We start from the raw sequence: 23,946 nt of genomic DNA, 5'->3' as shown, positions 1-23,946 counted from the left end.
GAACACACACACAAGAATGGTGTATAGGTATAAAATAAGTTTACAGTTCTTATCTAAACATAAGAGAACAGACATTAACCAAAAGACCCAGAGTTCTGGGCAAAAAACAAATATTACAAAACAAGACATACAGAACAAGGACAGGTAGAGAGAAAAAAGGGTCGATGTAATCCCCCCCATTTATACCCCCCTTTATTCCACCCTATTCCCCTCCCAACTGCTCTGGTGGCGGGGCCAGCACATGCTGCCCAAAGGTAGATTACCATATGACAATTGATTTGCGTTAAAAAGTGCAAATTCACAGCGCCGCCTGGTCCAAGTAAGAGAGGAAAGGCTGCCAGATTTGATCAAATGTTGATAATTTATTGTTCAGAATATATCTAATTCTTTCTAAGTGTACAGTGTTTGCCAATTCGCTGAGCCATCATTTGGTAGAGGGCGCTTCCCTCTTTTTCCAAAACAACAAGATTAGATTTTATTTTTTTTGCCGAATTGAGACTGTAAGAAATGAGTTGTTTTGGGGAGTTGGTTAATCCGTTTAGGGAATCGGACACTCCCAGGATTATCAGAAGCGGGTCTGGGTCTATTGATGTCTCCAGAACTTCAGAGAGGACCCCAACAATTCCACACCAATACCCATACAGGTTAGAGCATAGCGCAAAGCAGTGGAGTAGTGTACCCTGCTCAGCCTGACATTTATCACACATAGGGGATGTACCAGGAAATATCCTATGCAGTTTGGTTTTGGAATAGTGTAATCTGTGTAATAATTGAATTATCCAAACTTGCTACGTTAATTATCCTAACCTGCTGCGTAAATTCTAAAAATATATTCTGTGCCATTCTGACATAAACCGTATCCCGTCTAGTCACATCCCTTAGAAGGCTTGACAGCGCCGCCCAGAGACAAAAATGTAGAAGTACAGCTCAATTGAACAAGGCCTATGTCAGTAGCACTGTTCACAGTAGTATTAATTTAGTAGACTACATCATATAATATAAGTAAATACAAGGGTCTCTTTGTCTACAAATTGGGTAAGAATTTAGGCATTTTGACATTCCAAGTCCAATATGTTTGTGTAAACTTGTAAGGTTAGGCTACTATATACTGTAGGTCTAGTGAAAGGTATGCAGTCCATAGGGCTAGCTAGACTCTATAGGCTATAGTCAATAAACTGAAGAAAGAGGTTTCAGTTTTTTCCCATTGTGAAAATTAATGTAGAAATGGAAATCATTGAAATTATAGCAAAGGCATGTAGCCTATCTGGAAACAGTGGAATGACCATCCTGCTAACCAAGAAGGGGCTTATGAGCTTTTCTGGTCACTTGACTTCACAAACAATGAGGTCTTTATAATCAAAAAGGAAAATTGCCACACTGATGACCATAAAATAGGTCAAATCCAATAATTCAATATACCTCTTCTTAGTTTTTGTGCATGGTTTTCAAATAAGACCTGGGCTATACCTTTTAAATTGCACCTTTCATAGGCCTACTGATAGCACAGAGTAGCCTAAAGGAATGCTGTCAAGAGTTCATTAAACACCTTCATGCTAGTGATAATAACACAGCCTAGGCTACAATGGAATCATCACACCTACAACTAGTATGGGTGTGACCAGACCATAAATAGCCTAGGTTTAATCCATAAGTAGGCTGCAGTTGCTTTACTTGTATAAATAGTGCCTTTTTATTTGTTGGGCTCAATGAACGAGATTCAAAATGGATAGCAATGAAGTGTCTGCAGAATTAAAGAAAGAGGTAGGCCTTTTATTCATGAGAAAGGTAAAAATAGCCTACTGCTTGATGAAGATTTCCGCACAAAATGTATTATCTGTAACCGGTGTGTGATAGAGAAAGGTGTTTCATGGCATATTTAATGGTTACTGTGTGTAAAGAGTGCAGAGTTTCCCACTCGTAAAAAAGAGAGAAGTCTGTAATGCAATGTTATGCTCAGACGAGGGGACACTGGGTCATCCAAGGAACAACTGATCAATTGTATTTTCCTCACTATATTTACTGCGCTTCCCGACCACATCCTCGAAAGGCACTCCACTTGAGGATGAGTAGTCTACATTAGCCTAGGAGAGAGCAACTTTTGCACTTTGCCTTTGGCTAGACAGAAAAACCTGTATACAATCTGAAGTTGTACATACTGTAGATAAAACAAAAAACAGGACTCAAAATGACTAAAGGAGATACGGAATATCAACTTTTGCTTGAAGGCAGCACAGAAACAAAAGAGAAAATTAAGGTATGTATAATAATAATAAAGAAGAAGGAGAAGAAGAAGAAGAAGTGTTATTGCTATATTAGTAATAATAATAACAACAGTAATAATGCATGTATTGTTATTATTTGTATTGTTGTTGTTATTATTATTATCATTAGTGTGAATTCTAAGTTATATTTAATCAATGATAAATAATAAATACATGCATTATAATACATATCTTGTTTTAAACTAACTAAGCCCACTGTTTTTGGTGTCCTTCACCTGCAAACAGGGACTCAAATTATTATAAAGTTATTTAATTAAAGCAACCTATAGCCTATTTCATTGTCTACACTTGGCTATTGTAATTAATAACCTTAGCTAAAATATATTTGATATGTATTTGTGCCTCATTTGAACTTCTAACAGCTATCTAATAGTAAAATATGATCATGATTGGGCTACACCTGTTAGAGTTATCCTTTTTTCTGTTCAATACTGAAAGTTGAAAAGTACAGCATAGAATCTGCACATATTATCTGATGCTAAACCACCAATTATGTGTGTTATTGGTTGCAGCGTCCAAACAAATCCCTTCTACTGGCAATTTGTGCAGCTTGCATTGGAGGAACCTTTCAATATGGTTATAATATTTCGATCATCAATGCCCCCACCAAGGTAAGACATCATTGTCAATATGTGTCTACTTAAAAGGGGGGTTCGGAAGTTGCTACATCCATTTTGGGACTTAATTAATGACATGGACCTACTTATTCTTTAAGAATATCACTTTTAAATATAACTTATAAATATAACTTTTAAATATAACTTAGTTCAACTGCTGTACCCCATCACAACCCAAAATGTGAGCTTATTTTATTCCAATGTTTGTAAACAAAGTCAATGTAAACACTGTATAGCCTTAAAACATGGTTTAAACTATAATTTGTATATCATGGATGGTCCAGCCATTGCATCAATAGCTCGGTCTATGAATTTGAGCTTGGTTACATTTATCCAGACCCCTCCCTCAGCTTTTTACTGAAACAGTGGAGGGGATTACATTTTGTCATTCTTTCAACCGCAGATTGCTCCTTTAAGTTGAATATACTTAGATGGCTAAATAGAAAATGTTTTGGTGTTATTGAATTCATGAGAAGATGATACTGACATTGGATAATCATTTGTATTCTGTCCTCATTGGACCATGTCTGTGTGTTCAGAAAACAGTCAGTCTAAGTAGTCACACGCAGCCCTGGAGGCTCCATGTAAATCTTAGGGCACATTACAAGGGAATCGTGACAAAAAAAAATGTAACACTTACGAGCATGTAACATGTAATCCTTTTGAGTAAAAACAGATGAATTCTACCATTTCATTTCAGTATTGTGCAACTGCTGTGTGTTGGTACATTTGTCACGCACATTCAGAGGTATAATACGTTCTTAAGTCATGCAAATTACAATTCCATTTCAGCTGTGAGCAGTGCATCTGATTTTCAAGGCTATGTTGAGTTAGGGGTGCTTTTTTTTCTCAGTCTGTGCAGAATTTCATCAACCAAACCTGGCTGGAGCGCTATGATGAGGACATCTCAGAGCAATACCTCACTCTCCTGTGGTCCAACATCGTGTCCATTTTCACAATAGGAGGATTTATTGGAGCAAGTATAGGTGGAACACTGGCCATTAGATTTGGGAGGTATAAAGAAGTGTTTTGTTAATAGTGCCTTGAATCCTCATTTGGATATTTGTGTCAGTCTCCAATTTTACACATAGACTATTACTATTTTGGCAATATCCATTAGACTGCATGCATTTTTTTAGCCAAACAAGGCACTTTCAATACAAGTTTAATTAACGGCAATTATTCTGTGTCAAAGAAAGGGGACACTAATGATGAACAACGCATTTGCCTTACTGGCTGCTCTGTTGATGGGCCTGAGCTACCCCACTGGATTATTTGAACTGCTCATCGTTGGACGATTTTTCACAGGAGTAAATGCGGGTAAATATGTCAGTGCGTTAGTCAAGTGAAGTGTTGACATCAGCAGTTTGCAGTCTTTATTTCTAAGCTGGATGTGTTGAAAAATGTATATTTATTGAAGGTTCTGTCTTGTCTGTAAGTTACTGTGCCACACTTTGTTCAAATAATATGCTGATTGCCAGGTATCGGCATATGCGTTCAGCCACTGTATCTGGGGGAAATCGCCCCAAGGGCACTTCGTGGTGCCATGGCGATGGGGACTTCTATTTTCATCACCGGGGGCATCCTTACTGGACAGGTGATTGGGCTTAAGTAAGTTTAGATCATCCTGGACTATTGCCCACTAACTTCCAGAGTACTTTGAAATGAAGACTGCACATAATGTCTTGTGTGGTTCCTATAATGAGTGTCTATGATCCTGCAGTGAGCTCCTCGGTAAAGAAGAACACTGGCCCATCCTGCTCTGCACCACCTGTATCCCAGCGTTCCTGCAGCTCATCATACTGCCCTGGTTCCCAGAGAGCCCTCGCTACCTGCTGATCGACAGAGGGGATGACGTCGGATGTAGAAAAGGTATGTTCCAATCACATGTCAAAAGATCTACCACGAGCTCTCTCGCATAAGGACTGACAACAGTCATCGTGCTGAAAAGTATTGAGACAGAAAACAGTTGTTTTAGCAAAGAAGCAGGATCAAAGTGTGCAAACCTAAATTGTAACGTAACCTACGATCATTCACCTAAAAAAAGAGAGCCGAGCTGTGTCACTCCGTACCTGAACATTGATTTGACATTACGGAACGTTTGGAGGGGGTGATGATTCTTCCTTTATCTGAGATCAGAAGGGTCGGGAAACATAAATTGTACAAATCTTTCCCCTTGAGAGACATACTGGGTCAAGCACATGACTGCAGTGCATACTGTAACAGCATGTTACACTGCGAATCGGCAATGTCTCTCATTACTCACACAATCCTAGCTAATCAAATAAATACCTCTGTGTATCCCGCTGTGTCTGTCTGATTTGGTTTGGTTACGCTGGCTGGGTGAATGAGTGGATTCCTGTTATGAGTATGAGGGATAATAAATGAAGCGTGGAGTGGAGAGAGACCATGTGAGCTGTGTCTTGTGTTTCCTGTGGACAGCGATGAAGCAACTCCACGGCGCGGATAACTTTGATCGCGAGTGGGAGGACATGGAGAGGGAGAGGGTCAGCGCCATTGGCATTAAACCCAAGAAGCCCTGGCAGCTGTTCATGGACCGCAGCCTCCGCTGGCAAGTCCTCACCATCATCCTGCTCAACGCTGCCCAGCAGCTCAACGGCATCAACGCTGTACGTTAGCAACAGACCAAATTTCCACACATGACCCTATGTCCCCTCGGGGCTGCCATGTTTATCAGTATGAACTGAAGTCAGTTGAGATCAGAAGACGTTGGTTTAAATGTACAATATTCCATTCACAGAACTCTCATGTTAAATGCATATACCTGCAGGACATTCAGATTGTTATAGGGCATACACAGTGGCGGTTCTAGCTTGTATGGCTCCATGGGCGAACCCCCCCCTTCAGCCCCCCCCCCCAAAAAGCATAATTCTGTACTAACTGTAATTGGAACAACACAAATAAATAATCATAACATTGAAAACTATATAAATATAAAAAATAAATACAAAAATAAGACTCATAAATATCAAAAAGAAGTAACAGAGAACTAGAAAGAAATATGTGTTGATTTGGCACTCGAGTATCAATACATGACCCATCCCCCAACACTGTCAACCAAGAGTCCAGACTAAACCAATTCACCTTGGTGGTGTTCAGACTGGTTTTATATTATTCTCAACGATTTCGCACAAACCAGAAAAAAAATGCAACAATATGTCTGTGAAACTATACAGTTGAAGTCGGAAGTTTACATACACCTTAGCCAAATACATTTAAACTCAGTTTTTCACAATTCCTGACATTTAATCCTAGTAAAAATTCCCAGTCTTAGATCAGTTAGGATCACCACTTTATTTTAAGAATGTGGAATGTCAGAATAATAGTAGAGAGAATGATTTATTTCAGCTTTTATTTCTTTCATCACATTCGCAGTGGGTCAGAAGTTTACATACACTCAATTAGTATTTGGCAGCATTGCCTTTAAATTGTTTAACTTGGGTCAAACGTTTCGGGTATCCTTCCACAAGCTTCCCACAATAAGTTGGGTGAATTTTAGCCCATTCCTCTTGACAGAGCTGGTGTAACTGAGTCAGGATGTAGGCCTTCTTGCTCGCACACGCTTTTTTAGTTCTGCCCACACATTTTCTATGGGATTGAGGTCAGGGCTTTGTGATGGCCACTCCAATACCTTGACTTTGTTGTCCTTAAGCCATTTTGCTACAACTTTGGAAGTATGCTTGGTGTCATTGTCCATTTGGAAGACCCATTTGCGACCAAGCTTTAACTTCCTGACTGATGTCTTGAGATGTGGCTTCAATATATCCACATAATTTCCCATTTCTGATGCAATCTATTTTGTGAAGTGCACCAGTCCCTCCTGCAGAAAAGCACCCCCACAACATGATGCTGCCACCCCCGTGTTTCACGATTGGGAAGGTGTTTTTCGGCTTGCAAGCCTCCCCCTTTTTCCTACAAACATTTTGACCAAACGGTTCTATTTTTGTTTCATCAGACCAGAGAACATTTCTCCAAAAAGTACAATATTTGTCCCCATGTGCAGATGTAAACTGTAGTCTGGCTTTTTCAAGGCGATTTGGAGCAGTGGCTTCTTCCTTGCTGAACGGCCTTTCAGGTTATGTAGATGTAGGACTCGTTTTACTGTGCATATAGATACTTTTGTACCTGTTTCCTACAGCATCTTCACAAGGTCCTTTGCTGTTGTTCTGGGATTGATTTGCACTTTTCGCACCAAAGTACGGTGATTATACTTCCGTAATATTGTTTGTACAGATGAACGAGGTACCTTCAGGCATTTGGAAATTTCTCCCAAGGATGAACCAGACTTGTGGAGGTCTACAATTTTTTTCTGAGGTCTTGGCTGATTTCTTTAGATTTTCCCATGATGTCAAGCAAAGCGACACTGAGTTTGAAGGTAGGCCTTGAAATACATCCACAGGTACACACAACTCCAATTGACTCAAATGATGTCAATTAGCCTATCAGAAGCTTCTAAAGCCATGACATCATTTTCTGGAATTTTCCAAGCTGTTTAAAGGCACAGTCAACTTAGTGTATGTAAACTTCTGACCCACTGGAATTGTGATACAGTGAATGATAAGTGAAATAATCTGTCTGTAAACAATTGTTGGAAAAATTACTTGTGTCATGCACAAAGTAGATGTTCTAACCGACTTGCCAAAACTATAGTTTGTTAATTAACAAGAAATTTGTGGAGTGGTTGAAAAACAAGTTTTAATGACTCCAACCTAAGTGTATGTAAACTTCTGACTTCAACTGTATATTCACAGTATTATGAATGAATTGTGGTTTATTTGGTAGCATTTCGTAGTGTGACGGATTTGACTAATTGCATTAGTACAGTACAAAGTTAGAGGTGTGCTATTTGATAGATTCCCCACTCCCCACTACCTCGGGCTTCCAGTGGGGAGACCTAAGGTCAACCTACCACCGCCCCCCTCCCCATCGCGTACTTCTGAGTGGGAGACCTTCCCAGGCAGTAGCCTGCCTACCTCACAAACTAGAATCAGGGCGCCCACTTCGACAAGGTTAATTGACCCACAGTCCCACACGGTGACATGATATCATTGACGTGACGTGGAAATGAGCGATAGAAAACCGATCGCGCAAATGTCACCATTCCAATTTTTTTTGTGCGGCACCCCATGCCACCCCCGGCAAGATTCCGCATTGGGCGGCTGCCCATGTCGCCTATACCTAAATTTGACACTGAGTATACATGTACAGTATATACAGTTGAAGTCGTAAGTTTACATACACTTAGGTTGAAGTCATTAAAACAAATTTTCAACCACTCCACAAATTTCTTGTTAACAAACTATAGTTTTTAGCTTAAGAGGCCCATCGGACAAATTCTTTGGCCACTATACCTATTTTGCCAATTGGCCTGGTTTACCACACGGAGCCCTGCTGATCCGTCTGCCGACGTAACAGCATGAGGGGGCCACAACAGACTTTCTTCCGTCGCGACGTCCCTCAAAGGCCCTTCTGCTAGCTTGCTAGCCCCGGCCCGCTAGCTGTCTGAAGCCACTCACTGGACTCCTATGATCACTCGGCTCCGCATGCCTATCCCTAACGTTAATATGCCTTGTCCATTGCTGTTTTGGTTAGTAATTATTGCCTTATTTCACTGTAGAGCCTCTAGCCCTGCTCAATATGCCTTAGTTAACACTTTAGTTCCACCTCCCACACATGCGGTGACATCACCTGGTTTAAATGATATTTCTAGAGACAATATCTCTTTCATCGTCACCCTATGCACAGGTTTACCACCACTGTATTCACATCCTACCATACCTTTGTCTGTACATTATGCCATGAATCTATTCTACCTTGCCAAGAAATCTGCTCCTTTTACTCTCTGTTCTGAAGGTACTAGACGACCAGTTCTTTTAGCCTTTAGCCGTACCCTTATCCTACTCCTGCTCTGTTCCTCTGGTGATGTGGAGGTTAATCCAGGCCCTGCAGTGCCTAGTTCCACTTCCATTCCCCAGGCGCTTTCATTTGTTGACTTCTGTAACCGTAAAAGCCTTGATTTCATTCATGTTAACATCAGAAGCCTCCTCCCTAAGTTTATTTTATTCACTGCTTTAGCACACTCTGCCAACCCGGATGTCCTAGCCGTGTCTGAATCCTGGCTTAGGAAGACCACCAAAAACCCTGAAATTTCCATCCCTAACTATAACATTTTCCGACAAGATAGAACTGCCAAAGGGGGCGGAGTTGCAATCTACTGCAGGGATAGCCTGCAGAGTTCTGTCTTACTATCCAGGTCTGTGCCCAAACAATTTGAGCTTCTACTTTTAAAAATCCACCTCTCCAGAAACAAGTCTCTTACCGTTGCCACTTGCTACAGACCACCGTCTGCCCCCAGCTGTGCCCTGGACACCATATGCGAATTGATTGACCCCCATCTATCTTCAGAGCTCGTGCTGTTAGGTAACCCAAACTGGGACATGCTTAACACTCCGGCCATCCTACAATCTAAGCTTGATGCTCTCAATCTCACACAAATTATCAATGAACCCACTAGGTACAACCCCAAATCCGTAAACACGGGCACCCTCATAGATATCATCCTAACTAACCTGCCCTCCAAATACACCTCTGTTGTCTTCAACCAGGATCTCAGCGATCACTGACTCATTGCCTGCGTCCGTAATGGGTCTGCGGGTCAAGCGATCACTCCTCATCACTGTCAAACGCTCCCTAAAACACTTCAGCAAGCAGGCCTTTCTAATCGACCTGGCCCGGGTATCCTGGAAGGATATAGACCTCATTTCGTCAGTAGAGGATGCCTGGTTATTCTTTAAAAGTGCTTTCCTCACCATCTTAAATAAGCATGCCCCATTCAAAAAATGTAGAACTAGGAACAGATATAGCCCTTTGTTCACTCCAGACCTGACTGCCCTTGACCACCACAAAAACATCCTGTGGCGTTCTGCATTAGCATCGAATAGCCCCCGCGATATGCAACTTTTCAGGGAAGTTAGGAACCAATATACACAGGCAGTTAGGAAAGCAAAGGCTAGCTTTATCAAACAGAAATTTGCATCCTGTAGCACTAACTCCAAAAAGTTCTGGGACACTGTAAAGTCCATGGAGAATAAGAGCACCTCCTTCCAGCTCCCCACTGCACTGAGGCTAGGAAACACTGTCATCACTGATAAATCCGCAATAATTGCGAATTTCAATAAGCATTTCTCCACGGCTGGCCATGCTTTCCACCTGGCTACCCCTACCCCGGTCAACAGCCCTGCACCCCTCACTGCAACTTGCCCAAGCCTCCGCCATTTCTCCTTCACCCAAATAAAGATAGCTGATGTTCTGAAAGAGCGGCAAAATCTGGACCCCTACAAATCAGCAGGGCTAGACAATCTGGACCCTCTCTTCCTAAAATGATCAGCCGAAATTGTTGCAACCCCTATTACTAACTTGTTCAACCCCTCTTTCGTATCGTCTGAGATCCCCAAAGATTGGAAAGCTGCCGCGGTCATCCCCCTCTTCAAAGGGGGAGACACTCTAGACCAAAACTGCTACAGACCTATATCTATCCTACCCTGCCTTTCTAAGGTCTTCAAAAGCAGACAGATCACCGACCATTTCGAATCCCACCGTACCTTCTCCGCTATGCAATCTGGTTTCCGAGCTGGTTATGGGTGCACCTCAGCACCGCTCAAGGTCCTAAACGATATCATAAACGATATCATAACCGCCATCGATAAGAGACAATACTGTGCAGCTGTATTCATCGACCTGGCCAGGGCTTTCGACTCTGTCAATCACCACATTCTTATCAGCAGACTCAACAGCCTTGGTTTCTCAAATGACTGCCTCGCCTGGTTCACCAACTACTTCTCTGATAGAGTTCAGTGTGTCAAATTGGAGGGCCTGTTGTCCGGACCTCTGGCAGTCTCTATGGGGGGTGCCACAGGGTTCAATTCTCGGGCCGACTCTTTTCTCTGTATACATCAATGATGTCGCTCTTGCTGCTGGTGATTCTCTGATCCACCTCTACGCAAACGACACCATTCTGTATACTTCTGGCCCTTCTTTGGACACTGTGTTAACTAACCTCCAGACGAGCTTCAATGCCATACAACTCTCCCTTCCGTGGCATCCAACTGCTCTTAAATGCAAGCAAAACTAAATGCATGCTCTTCAACCGACCGCTGCCCACACCTGCCCACCCATCCAGCATCACTACTCTGGACGGTTCTGACTTAGAATATGTGGACAACTACAAATACCTAGGTGTCTGGTTAGACTGTAAACTCTCCTTCCAGACTCACATTAAGCATCTCCAAAAACAAAATTAAATCTACAATCGGCTTCCTATTTCACAACAAAGCATCCTTCACTCATGCTGCCAAACATATCCTAGTAAAACTGACTATCCTACCGATCCTTGACTTCTGCGATTTCATTTACAAAATAGCCTCCAACACTCTCAGTAACAATACTCACTCAGTAAATTGGATGCAGTCTATCACGCCATCCGTTTTGTCACCAAAGCCCCATATATTACCCACCACTGCGACCTGTATGCTCTCGTTTGCTGGCCCTTGCTTCATATCCGTCGCCAAACCCACTGGCTCCAGGTCATCTATAAGTCGTTGCTAGGTAAAGCCCCGCCATATCTCAGCTCACTGGTCACCATAGCAGCACCCACCCGCAGCACGCGCTCCAGCAGGTATATTTCTCTGGTCAAAGCCAATTCCTCCTTCGGCAGCCTTTCCTTCCAGTTCTCTGCTGCCAATGACTGGAACGAACTGCAAAAATCACTGAAGCTGGAGACTATATCTCCCTCTCTAGCTTTAAGCACCAGCTGTCAGAGCAGCTCACAGATCACTGCACCTGTACATAGCCAATCTGTAAATAGCCCTATGGTTTGCAACTGCACATGGGGACAAAGATAGTAGTCTTTGGTGAAATGTCCTCTGGTCTGATGAAACAAAAATAGAACTGTTTGGCCATAATGACCATCGTTATGTTTGGAGGAAAAAGGGGGAGGCTTGAAAGCCGAAGAACACCATCCCAACCGTGAAGTACGGCGGTGACAGCATCATGTGGTGGTGGTGCTTGCTGCAGGAGGGACTGGTGCATTTCACAAAATAGATGGCATCATGAGGAATGGGCAATTATGTGGATATATTGAAGCCACATCTCAAGACATCAGTCAGGAAGTTAAAGCTTGGTCGCAAATGGATCTTCCAAATGGACAATGACCCCAAGCATACTTCCAAAGTTGTGGCAAAATGGCTTAAGGACAACAAAGTCAAGGTATTGGAGTGGCCATCACAAAGCCCTGACCTCAATCCCTTAGAAAATTTGTGGGCAGAACTGAAAAAGCGTGTGAGAGCAAGGAGCCCTACATCCTGACTCAGTTACACTAGCTCTGTCAAGAGGAATGGGCCAAAATTCACCCAACTTATTGTGGGAAGCTTGTGGAAGGATACCCGAAACGTTTGACCCAAGTTAAACAATTTAAAAGCACTGCTACCAAATACTAATTGAGTGAATGTAAACTTCTGACCCACTGGGAATGTGATGAAAGAAATAAAAGCTCAAATAAATCATTCTCTCTACTATTATTCTGACATTTCACATTCTTAATATAAAGTGGTGATCCTAACTGACCTAAAACAGGGAATGTTTTACTAGGATTAAATGTCAGGAATTGTGAAAAACTGAGTTTAAATGTATTTGGCTAAGGTGTATGTAAACTTCCGACTTCAACTGTGATATATGGTATACACCAGGTATAGGCAACTGGCTGCAGCCCCCCTTTTGTTGGCTTGCGGATCAACCCCCCCCCAACAAAATTTTACTTAGGGCCCCAAAAGGCTAGGGCTCGCTCTGACTGCATGTCTATCCCTGGTATACACTATAGGGTATAGTGTGAAGGACCTGTGTTTCATTTGTTTTCTATCACTCTCTCTCTTGCAGATTTATTTTTATACAGATTATGTGTTTGAGGAGGCCGGAATTCCAGATGTTAACATACCCTACGTAACTGTGGGCACAGGAGCCTGTGAATGCCTCACTGCCCTTACCTGTGTGAGTGTCAACTATTGGTCATAGTACATACAGTACCGTTCAACAGTTGGTAGTTTTTCTTTATTTTTTACTATTTTCTACATTGCATTATAATGGTGAAGACATCAAAATGATGAAATAACACATATGGAATCATGTAGTAACCAAAAAAAGTGTTAAAAAATCTAAATATATTTAGGATTTTAGATTCTTCAAAGTAGCCTTGATGACAGCTTTGCACACTCTTTGCATTCTCTCAACCAGCTTGATGAGGTATTCACCTGGAATGCTTTTCCAACAGTCTTGAAGGAGTTCCCACATATGCTGAGCACTTGTTGGCTGCTTTTCATTCACTCTGCGGTCTAACTCATCCCAAACAATCTCAATTGGATTGGGGTCGGGTGATTGTGGAGGCCAGGCCATCTGATGAGGCACTCCATCACTCACCTTCTTGGTCAAATAGCCCTTACACAGTCTGCAGGTGTGTTTGGGTCATTGTCCTGTTGAAAAACAAATGATAGTCCCACTAAGCGCAAACCAGATGGGATGGCGTATCGCTGCAGAATGCTGTGGTAGCCTTGCTGGTTATGTGTGCCTTGAATTCTAAATACATCACAGACAGTGTCACCAGCAAAGCACCCCCACACCATCACACCTCCTCCATGCTTCATGGTGGAAGCACACATGCAGAGATCAGCCGTTCACCTACTTTGCGTCTCACAAAGACACGGCAGTTGGAACCAAAAATCTCAAATTTGGACTCATCAGGTCAAAGGACAGATTTCCACTGGTCTAATGTCCATTGCTCGTGTTTCTTGGCCCGAGCAAGTCACTTCTTCTTATTGGTGTCCTTTACTAGTGGTTTCTTTGCAGCAAGTCAACCATGAAGGCCTGATTCATGCAGTCTCCACTGAACAGTTGATGTTGAGATGTGTCTGTTACTTGTGAAGCATTTATTTGGGCTGCAATTTCTGGCTGGTAACTCTGAACTTCCTTACTCTTCATTTCCTTTAGTGGTCCTCATGAGAGCCAGTTTCATCATAGTGCTTGATGGTTTTTGCGACTGCACTTGAAGAAACTATCCAAGGATTTGACATTTTTCAGATTGACTGACCTTCATGTCGAAAAGTAATGATGGACTGTTGTTTCTCTTTGCTTATTTGAGCTGTTCTTGCTATAATATGGACTTGGTCTGTTACCAAATAGGGCTATCTTCTATATACCACCCCTACCATGTCACAACACAACTGATTGGCTCAAACGCATTACTTAATTATCTTTTAACAAGGCACACCTGTTAATTTAAATGCATTCCAGGTGACTACTTGTCACATATACTGTCACTCACGCTCTAGATCACCAGGCTGCTCATGATGCGCACACCTGTCACCATCGTTACACGCACCAGCGCATCATCAGACTCACCTGGACTCCATCACCTCCCTGATTACCTTCCCTATTTATGTCACTCCCTTTGGTTCCTTCCCCAGGTGTTATTATTTCAGTTTCATGTCTGTGTGCTGTTCATGTTTCTTGTTTTGTATTATGTTCTGTTTATTTATTAAATATTCACTCCCTGTACTTGCGTCCCGACTCTCAGCGCACTCGTTACAGAATAATGCCTCACCTAAGGGAAGCATCACGGAGTGTTTTTTTTGTGTGTTGGAAGGGATGTCGGGTCCGGGTGTCCTCAGCCGGCTCGTCGGGCTCCCACGCCTCGGCCGGCTCGTCGGGCTCCCACGCCTCGGCCGGCTCGTCGGGCTCCCACGCCTCGGCCGGTTCGTCAGATTTCCGCGCCTCAGCGGAGCGACCGGTCCGCTCCTGACCCCCGGGATCGTCCCGTTGGTCAGCGTCCTGTGGCTGGAGCCATGCGCCAGGGAGGGGGTACTGTCACATATACTCCCTCTCCGGCGCTCTAGGTCGCCAGGCTCCCGTGCCTCAGCCGGTTCGACAGGTTCCCGCGCCTCAGCAGAGGTGACAGGTCCGCTCCTGATTCCCGGGATCCCTTTAGTTCCTTCCCCAGGCGTTATTATTTCAGTTTCATGTCTGTGTGCTGTTCGTGTTTCTTGTTTTGTATTATGTTCCATTTATTAAATATTCACTCCCTGTAATTGCTTCGCGACTCTCAGCGCACTCGTTACACTACCTCATGAAGCTGGTTGAGAGAATGCCAAGTGTGCAAAGCTGTCATCAAGGCAAAGGGTGGCTACTTTGAAGAATTTAAAATATAAAATATATTTGGATTTGTTTAACACTTTTTTGGGGGTTATTACATGATTCCATATGTGTTATTTAATAGTTTGTCTTCACTACTATTCTACAATGTAGAAAATAGTAAAAATAAAGAGGAACCCTGGAATGAGTAGGGTGTGTCAACTTTTGACTGGTACTGTATATTTCCAAGTATTTAGTAGCATGCATGGAGTCCATCGTAGAGCGGAAATATCATACAACCCCATGCCTCTTTGCATGGATTTATGAGTCTTTTAGAATCCTCTTTAATGACTGATCGCTAATTTCATCATGTTATGCTGGTATGACAGTACTGTTCTCATTGAATGCTATGCTATGATTTATGTTACTATTCATCTGGTGGATTAACATATTTAAGATGTGTTGACTACAGCTGTAGGATCTTTATCCCGCAGCAACAGGAAATGTGAATTATGTGGATTTATAATTAATGGCCATTTTTTTAGGAGTTGATACATTTTCAGTAAAGGAAAATCAAGTCTGAAATTTTAAAGTCGAAATTCCAAACTTCAGAAGCCTTTTTAAACCTCAAATACACTACAAGTTTTAAATGTCCTGCATTAAAAGAAAGTTCTCTTGCAACAGGTTAAGATGTTCCGCTAGCGGAACGCCTCGCCAATATCCAATGATAGAGCGTGGCGCGAATTACAAACTCCTCAAAAATCCCAAAACTTCAATTTTTCAAACATATGACTATTTTACACCATTTTAAAGACAAGACTCTCCTTTATCTAACCACATTGTCCGATTTCAAAAAGGCTTTACAACGAAAGCAAAACATTAGATTATGTCAGCAGAATACCCAGCCAGAAATAATCACACACAAATTTTTCAAGCTAGCATATAATGTCACAAAAACCAAAACCACAGCTAAATGCAGCACTAACCTTTGATGATCTTCATCAGATGACACTCCTAGGACATTATGTTATACAATACATGCATGTTTTGTTCAATCAAGTTCATATTTATATCAAAAACCAGCTTTTTACATTAGCATGTGACGTTCAGAACTAGCATACCCACCGAAAACTTCCAGTGAATTTACTAAATTACTCACGATAAACGTTCACAAAAAGCATAACAATTATTTTAAGAATTATAGATACAGAACTCCTTTATACAATCGCGGTGTCCGATTTTAAAATAGCTTTTCGGTGAAAGCACATTTTGCAATATTCTGAGTAGATAGCCCGGCCATCATGGCTAGCTAGTTTGACACCCACCAAGTTTGGCACTCACCAAACTCAGATTTACTATAAGAAAAATTGGATTACCTTTGCTGTTCTTCGTCAGAATGCACTCCCAGGACTTCTACTTCAACACCCAATGTTGTTTTGGTTCCAAATAATCCATAGTTATATCCAAATAGCTGCGTTTTGTTCTTGCGTTCAAGACACTATCCGAAGGGTGACGCGCCGGCGCGTATCGTGACAAAGAATTTCAAAATATTCCATTACCGTACTTCGAAGCATGTCAAATGCTGTTTAAAATCAATTTTTATGCGATTTTTCTCGTAAAATAGCGATAATATTCCGACCGGGAGACCTTGTTTTCGTTCAAACACTGAAAATAGAAAATGGAGTCTTCACATGCACGCGTGCGCCAGTGTCATTGTTCTCAGAACGACCACTTTCCAAAACCCCTACTGTTTTTCGCCCAGGGACTGCAGAGTCATCATTCCCCGTTCTGGCGCCTTCTGAGAGCCTATGGGAGCCTTAGAAAATGTCACGTTACAGCAGAGATCCTCTATTTTCGATAAAGAGGCTATAGAAGGACAAGAAATGGTCAGACACTTCCCATATAGAATCTTCTCAGGTTTTGGCCTGCCATATGAGTTCTGTTATACTCACAGACACCATTCAAAGAGTTTTAGAAACTTTAGGGTGTTTTCTATCCAAATCAAATAATTATATGCATATTCTAGTTTCTGGGCAGGAGTAATAACCAGATTAAATCGGGTACGTTTTTTATCCGGCCGTGAAAATACTGCCCCCTATCCTAAACAGGTTAATCAAATGAATATCCTACAGCTGTAGTTTTTTTTTCACTCTGATCTTATTTCTCCATGATCGTATACTTCTGCTGGTATGCCATATGAGATGCTGTGTCTTTCAGGGCATGCTGATCGAATCTCTGGGACGAAAAGTGCTTATCATCGGAGGGTATACCCTCATGGCTTTCTGGTGCATTTGCTTCACTCTGACCCTCACCTTCCAAGTAAAGTATATTTGATCTAACAATTCCATTTCAGTCTCTTATTAATCAGAATAAGAGACCTGTGTTGCACTTAAGTTATGGTTGATTAAACCAACCCTTAAAAGGTCCAATGTAGCAATTTGTATCTCAATATCAAATCATTTCTGGGTAACAAGCCCCAGTGCAGTCAAAAATGTGATTTTCCTGTGTTTTACTGTATATATTTCCACACTATGAGGTTGGAATAATACTGTGACATTTAAACAATTATGATAATGCCCTTTTGGTGTAAGAGTTGTTTGAAAAGACCGCCTGAAATTTTAGGCTGTTTTGGTGGAATGGAGTTTAGGCCTGCCTGGTCACATCACCAGGCAGTAAATTAGTTAATAGACCAATAAAAAAGAAAGTTCAAAACCTCTGCCAATAACAGCTAGTTTTCCCCTCCACACTCTCAGACAGTCCAAGCAAAATTCTTGCTTTAGAAATTGCTCTTTGCTAAGAAGCTATTTTTGTTTCTTTTTGACAATTTTAATTGAAAACAATCACAGTAAGGTACTTAATTGTTACCCATAAATTATTTGATATTGAGATAAAAATGGCTGCATTGGACATTTCATGTTGCTTGGCTGGCCACTTTGAGAACACTAGTTTTCTATGATTGAATTGTTGTCTTCTTTCATTGAACGCAGGGAGCAGGCCTATGGATGCCTTATCTTAGCATGGGATGCGTCTTTGCTTTCATACTCAGCTTTGGCTTGGGACCAGGTAACCGACAGAACTTACTTATTGCCCATTTAGGCCAGTATTGCCAAACTTTGATCTGGCAACAATATTATTCATTATCTGATTATACATTTATTTAAAACTAACACTATACCTTCACTTTGTCCTTTGGAGGTGGTGTGACAAACATCTTGACCACTGAGTTATTCACTCAAACCAGTCGGCCTGCTGCGTACATGATCGGTGGGTCCGTGAACTGGCTCAGCTTCTTCGTCATTGGCATGGTGTTTCCATTTATTGTGGTAGGTTCCAAGTGTTTGCAACCGTGGTACTTCAACTTTAAATTAAGGAGTATGGTTAGTGTCGCAGCAGTCTAAAGCACTGCATCTCAGTGCAAGAGGCGTCACTACAGTCCCTGGTTCGAATCCAGGCTGTATCACATCCGGCCATGATTGGAGTTCCATAAAGCGGCGCACAATTGGCCCAGCGTCGTCCGGGTTTGGCCAGGGTAGACCGTCATTGTAAATAAGAATTTGTTCTTAACTGATTTGCCTAATTAAATAAAGGTTAAATAAAAAAAAATAAAAAATTGTGTAACAGTAGGTTATACAATACTAGAGTAGTTTGATCCGTACTGTCGGTTGATATTAAATTAGGAGAGATGGCTGTTTTGAGAGCTGGTTCTAGATGGGTTTGGTCTGCTCTTTTACCTCCACAGACTAAGTTGCAGCAGTACTGTTTCCTGGTGTTCTTGGTGATTTCTGTCTTGGTGGCTGTATACATATTCCTGGTAGTCCCTGAGACCAAGAACAAAACCTTCCTGGAGATCCATACGGAGTTCCAGTCCGGAGACAAGAGGAAGGCTTCAAAAGCAGATGACGGCCCAAGGACAACATTGTTGTCAACCCCTCTGTGAAACACAGCTCCAGTGTTTGCTGAAAGGACTTGTCAAACCTGTACCACATTACTTATTATTCAACAACTGACAGTGCTATGAATATCTCATTGTCATATTGATACAAAGTTCCAGAATGTGTGTTCTTTGTCAGGGATTGTGAAGTGTAGACATTATAGTAATTGGAACACAGGAATCAACAAAATTAACTAGATACTGTTAAAGGGATACTCTGGGATGTTGGCAATGAGGCCATTTATCTACTTCCCCAGAGTCAGATGAACTCGGAGATACCATTTTTATGTGTCTGCGTGCAGTTTAACGAAAATTGCTTACTAGTGCTAGCGTAATTGCTAAATAACGTTAGCGCAATGACTTAAAGTCAGTACCATTGACTTGCAGACATTATGCCAATCCAGACATTATGCTAATCTGACTTTGAGGAAGTAGATAAAGGGTCTCAAAGCCAAAATCCTTTAGTATCCCTTTAATGTTGCTGATAAGTCCAGATCAATGATTTATATATGCATGAGATTTACATTTGACATTTTATTCATTTAGCATACGCTCTTGTTCAGAGCGACTTACAGTTAGTGTGTTTTCCTCAATAAAGTAGCTATCAGCAAAGTCAGAGCTAGTAAGAGGGAAAAGGTAAAGTGTGAGTGTTTGTTCACAAAAGGCTGTTTTTTGGGGGGGTGTCAGGGTGAGAGGGTCGGTGCTGTAGGATTATTTAAGATATTCTTTGAAGAGGTAGGGTTTTAGATGTTTTCTAAAGATGGACAGAGACTCTGCTGTCCTAGCTTCAGTGGGAAGCTGGTTCCACCTTTGGGGTGCCAGGACAGAGAAGACCTTGGACTGGGCTGAGCAGGAGCTGCCCTCCCGTAGGGTTGGGAGGGCCAAGAGACCAGAGGTGGCAGAACGGAGTGCTCGGGTTGGGGTGTAGGGTTTGAGCATAGCCTGAAGGTAGGGAGTGACAATTCCAATTGCTGCTCCGTAGGCAAGTACCATGGTCTTGTAGTGGATGCGAGCTTCGACTGGAAGCCAGTGGAGTGTGCGGAGGAGCGGTGTGACATGGAAGAACTTGGGAAAGTTGAACACCAGGCGGGCTGCAGCGTTCTGGATAAGTTGCAGGGGTTTGATGGCACAAGCAGGGAGCCAGCCAACAGCGAGTTGCAGTAGTCCAGACGGGAGATGATAAGTGCCTGGATTAGGACCTGCACCGCTTCCTGTGTGAAGTAGGGTTGTACTCTACGGCCGTTATAGAGCATGAATCTACAGGAGCGAGTCACTGCTTTGATGTTTGTAGAGAACAAAAGGGTGTTGTCCAGGGTCCCGCCAAGGTTCTTTGCACTCTTGGAGGGGGACACCGTGGAGTTGTCAACCGTGATGGAGAGGACTTGGAGCGGGCAGGCCATCCCCGGGAGGAAGAGCAGCTCCGTCTTGTCGAGGTTGAGCTTGAGGTGGTGGGCCAACATCCAAGCTGAGATATCGGCCAGGCTTGCAGAGGTGCGTGTCGCCACCTGGGTGTCATGAGAAGGAGATTAGTTGCTCAGTGTCATCCGCATAGCAATGATAGAGAGACCATTTGAGGATATGACAGAGCCGAGTTACTTAGTGTATCGTGTGAAAAGGAGAGGGCCTAGAATTGAGCCCTTTGGACACCAGTAGTGAGAGTATGTGGTGCAGACACAGATCCTCTCCGCATCACCTGCTTGGAGCGGCCTTTCGGGTAGGATGCAATTCAAGAGTGTGCAGAGCCTGAGACACCCAGACCTGAGAGGGTGTAGAGGAGGATCTGATGTTTCACGTATCAAAGGCAGCAGATAGACCTAGGAGGATGAGAACAGAGGAGAGAGTCAGCTTTGGCAGTGTGGAGAGCCTCCGTGACACAGAGAAGAGCAGTCTCGGTTGAATGACGCATCTTGAAGCCTGACTGGTTAGGGTCAAGGAGATTGTTCTGAGAGAGATAGTGAGAGTTGGTCAGAGACAGCACGCTCAAGTGTTTTGTAAAGAAAAGATAGAAGGGATACTGATCTGTAGTTATTGACGTCAGAGGAGTTGAGTGTTGGTTTCTTGAGGAGGGGAGCGACTCGAGTCATTTTGAAGTCAAAGGGGATACAGCCAGTGGTCAGGGATGAGTTGATCAGGGAAGTGAGGAATGGGAAAAGTTATCCAGAGATGGTCTGGAGAAGGGAGGATGGGATGGGGTCAAGCGGGCAGTTTTTTGAGCGGTCAAGGGAGGGAAGAAAGCGGTCAAGGTGTAGGGTAGCTCTATATGTGTGGGACCATTGGACTCAATAGGCTGAGTAAATGAGGACCGGAAAGGAAGGAGAGTAGGGTCAAAGAGGCAGAATCAGGAGACAGGAGGGAGAAGGATTTAGCAGAAGGGAGAGATGATAGGATAGAAGAGGAGAGAGTAGTCGGAGAGCGCATGATGATCTGGGAGGGGTTTGTGTGGCTACGGTTGGAGGAGAGGGAGACCGAACAGGACATTAAGTAGTGATCAGAGACTTGGAGGGGGGTTGCAGTGAGATTAGTAGGCGAACAGCCTCTAGTAAAGATGAGGTCAAGCGTATTGCCTGCCTTGTGAATGGGAGGGGACTGGGAAAGGGTGAGGTCAAAAGAGGCACGGAGGGCAGAAAGAAAGAGTAAATAAATCGAAAGCAGATGTTGGGAGGTTGAAGTCGCCAAGTATGAAGAGCGGTGAGCCATCATCAGGAAATGTACTTATTAAGGTGTCAAGCTCATTCAGGAACTCTCTGCTGGGCGATAGATGACAACAATGTTAAGCTTGAGTTGCCAAGTGACAGTGATAGCATAGAAATCAAATGAGGAGATGGACAGGTGAGCAAGGGGAAAAATTAAAAATCTCCACTCAAGAGAAATGAGTAGGCCCTGTGCCACCACCGCAACGACCAGATTCTCTTGTACTATGAGAGAAAACATAGTCAGATGAAGAGAGAGCATCTGGAGTTCTCTGGTGTGATCCATGTCTCCTTCAGGGCCAAAAAGTCAAGGGACTGAAGGGCAGCATAGGCTGAGATGAACTTGACAGTTCCAAACGCTGCCAGAGACCAGGAATTCCACATGGGTTGTGTGTGCAGGGTACACTAAATTAGAAGGGTTGCAGCCAAGAGTTGGGGAGCGTCTGTAAAGTCTACAGGGAGAGGAGCGAACAAGTATAGAAAACACACACATAGTATTCAAAGCTACAAAAGAGCAAAATGAGATCATCTGAAAATAACTAGTTAAGATACTCAAGTGAGAGAGTGGTACGGAGCCTTCCTCTCTTTCCTTCCTCGAATAACTCTGAAGATGAACTCGGCAGAACCATCTTAATTTTCCGACGAGACCACCGCTGACACGACCATCGCTTCTCCATCTTGGCACTCCCCCACCATTGTATAAAATATTTTAGAGGCTATATAAATGCATTTATTAATGTCTACATTTGTTTTTGCCATGTTTATTCTATTAGGCCCAGTAGTCTAAAACGTGATTTTCCTGTGTTTTACATGTATTTCCACACTATGATGTTCGAATAATTCAGGGTAAAGAGGAAGGAAAATGCCATAACGGGTATAGATACAAATAAAATAAGTTATTACAGAAATTGAGAGATCAATTTTATATTGAAAACACAGATGGAGATATATCTTCCATGTGAATTAAAACAAGAAACCTAATATATTCCTTGTCATTTAAAACAAGAAACTGATGCCACCCCATGCTCAGTCTGTGCTTTATGCTTGCTGCTATATACAGACATTTGCAAAGCTGTGATCTCAACTGATATCTCACAAACTAATAGTCAATTTTCCTAAAAGTACATTCTGAGAATGAGCCCCGTCCTGTTCATGCATACCTATCGCACTGACAAGAGTCAACCTGCGAGTACCTCACAGCTAAAGATGGTAAAGCACAAGCTGAATGACAACCAGTCGGTAGGGCACTTTCTGCCATGTGCCCAGAAACTCTCCCCTATGTCGTTCCTGGAAAAACTTTGTTCTCATTTAGAAGCCTAGTAATCACGCTTTTGTAATATTCGCATGACGTTATCGCGTAAATTCATTATCTAGGTTCAAGTAAATATACCATTTTAACTGACGGTGTATAATGTTGTTGTTGTTTTTACAGCCATAATGTAAACTTTAAAAAACGGAGCATGAACTACAAACATGTACTCACGAAATTGATTTTAAGCGTTATTTTATACTAGAAAAAATTCTTAAACCCTCAGCTAAAATCTAAAAAGATTATGGGAAATCTTCCGCTCGACCATCCATTGATCACGCCCTGCATGACTTTTGTTTTGACTCAGTTGATGACCATTTTCTTTACAGATTACCGTTCTCCTGGCAACAGAATAGTATGCTGGTAGTACGATCGCAGTTGTTTCTTTTCAAAACAAGAGTCCCTCTGCAAAGACACAATAAATTGGGAATATAATTTGTTTTGCAGTCTAGTGCAGTACAACTGTTTTTGAACCGCACTGCAACCACCTTTGAAAAATATATAATTTGACGTATTTTATTGTATGTTGGATTATTTATACAATCATTTATTTTGAAAGTTTACACATACTGGTATGTTGAAAGCTACTGTGTAGACTACACAGAGTTTACAAAAAATTAAGGACACCTGCTCTTTTCATGACATAGATAGACTGAGCAGGTGAATAAAGGTGAAAGCTATGACCCCATATTGATGACACTATTTAAATCCACTTCAATCAGTGTAGATGAAAGTGAGGAGACAGGATAAAGAAGTATTTTAAGCCTTGAGACAATTGAGACACGGATTATGTATGTGTGCCATTCAGAGGGTGAATGGGCAAGACAAAATATTTAAGTGCCTTTGAGGTATGGTAGTAGGTGCCAGGTGCACCGGTTTGTGTCAAGAACTGCAACGCTGCTGAGTTTTTCATACTCAACAG

The 23,946-nt window shown here is 42.4% G+C and overlaps 1 protein-coding gene across 3 annotated transcripts; it reads left to right on the top strand.

Moving 5' to 3' along the window:
• Window positions 1–223: 223 nt before the first annotated feature.
• On the top strand, window positions 224–20,002 carry slc2a11b (solute carrier family 2 member 11b). 3 transcript variants are annotated; one of them, XM_045702960.1, is made up of 12 exons: window positions 224–644; window positions 2,795–2,893; window positions 3,753–3,913; window positions 4,095–4,219; window positions 4,381–4,510; window positions 4,623–4,771; window positions 5,342–5,529; window positions 12,851–12,961; window positions 17,312–17,413; window positions 18,082–18,157; window positions 18,290–18,417; window positions 18,834–20,002. In XM_045702960.1, the coding sequence occupies exons 4-12, from the start codon at window positions 4,108–4,110 to the stop codon at window positions 19,029–19,031; spliced, it is 1,194 nt and encodes a 397-aa protein (XP_045558916.1). In that variant the 5' UTR covers window positions 224–644; window positions 2,795–2,893; window positions 3,753–3,913; window positions 4,095–4,107; the 3' UTR covers window positions 19,032–20,002. The 3 variants fall into 3 exon arrangements, with proteins under 3 accessions (XP_045558916.1, XP_014016281.1, XP_045558915.1); XM_014160806.2 differs by lacking the exon at window positions 224–644 and adding an exon at window positions 651–1,761; XM_045702959.1 differs by lacking the exon at window positions 224–644 and adding an exon at window positions 1,781–2,254.
• Window positions 20,003–23,946: the final 3,944 nt, after the last annotated feature.

Source organism: Salmo salar, chromosome ssa20 (genome assembly GCF_905237065.1).
Source record: "Salmo salar chromosome ssa20, Ssal_v3.1, whole genome shotgun sequence".
In the NCBI taxonomy this organism is placed as follows: Eukaryota; Metazoa; Chordata; class Actinopteri; order Salmoniformes; family Salmonidae; genus Salmo; species Salmo salar.
This window is presented reverse-complemented; position numbering and strand designations above follow the sequence as displayed.

What these genes read in the sequence shown, in the direction of transcription:
- slc2a11b (XM_045702959.1), top strand. Translation starts at nt 2,186, where the DNA reads ATGACTAAAGGAGATACGGAATATCAACTTTTGCTTGAAGGCAGCACA. An exon ending in GGACAGGTGATTGGGCTTAA is followed by an intron (nt 4,511 to 4,622) that starts GTAAGTTTAGAT and finishes ATGATCCTGCAG; the next exon opens with TGAGCTCCTCGGTAAAGAAG. An exon ending in AGCTCAACGGCATCAACGCT is followed by an intron (nt 5,530 to 12,850) that starts GTACGTTAGCAA and finishes TCTCTCTTGCAG; the next exon opens with ATTTATTTTTATACAGATTA.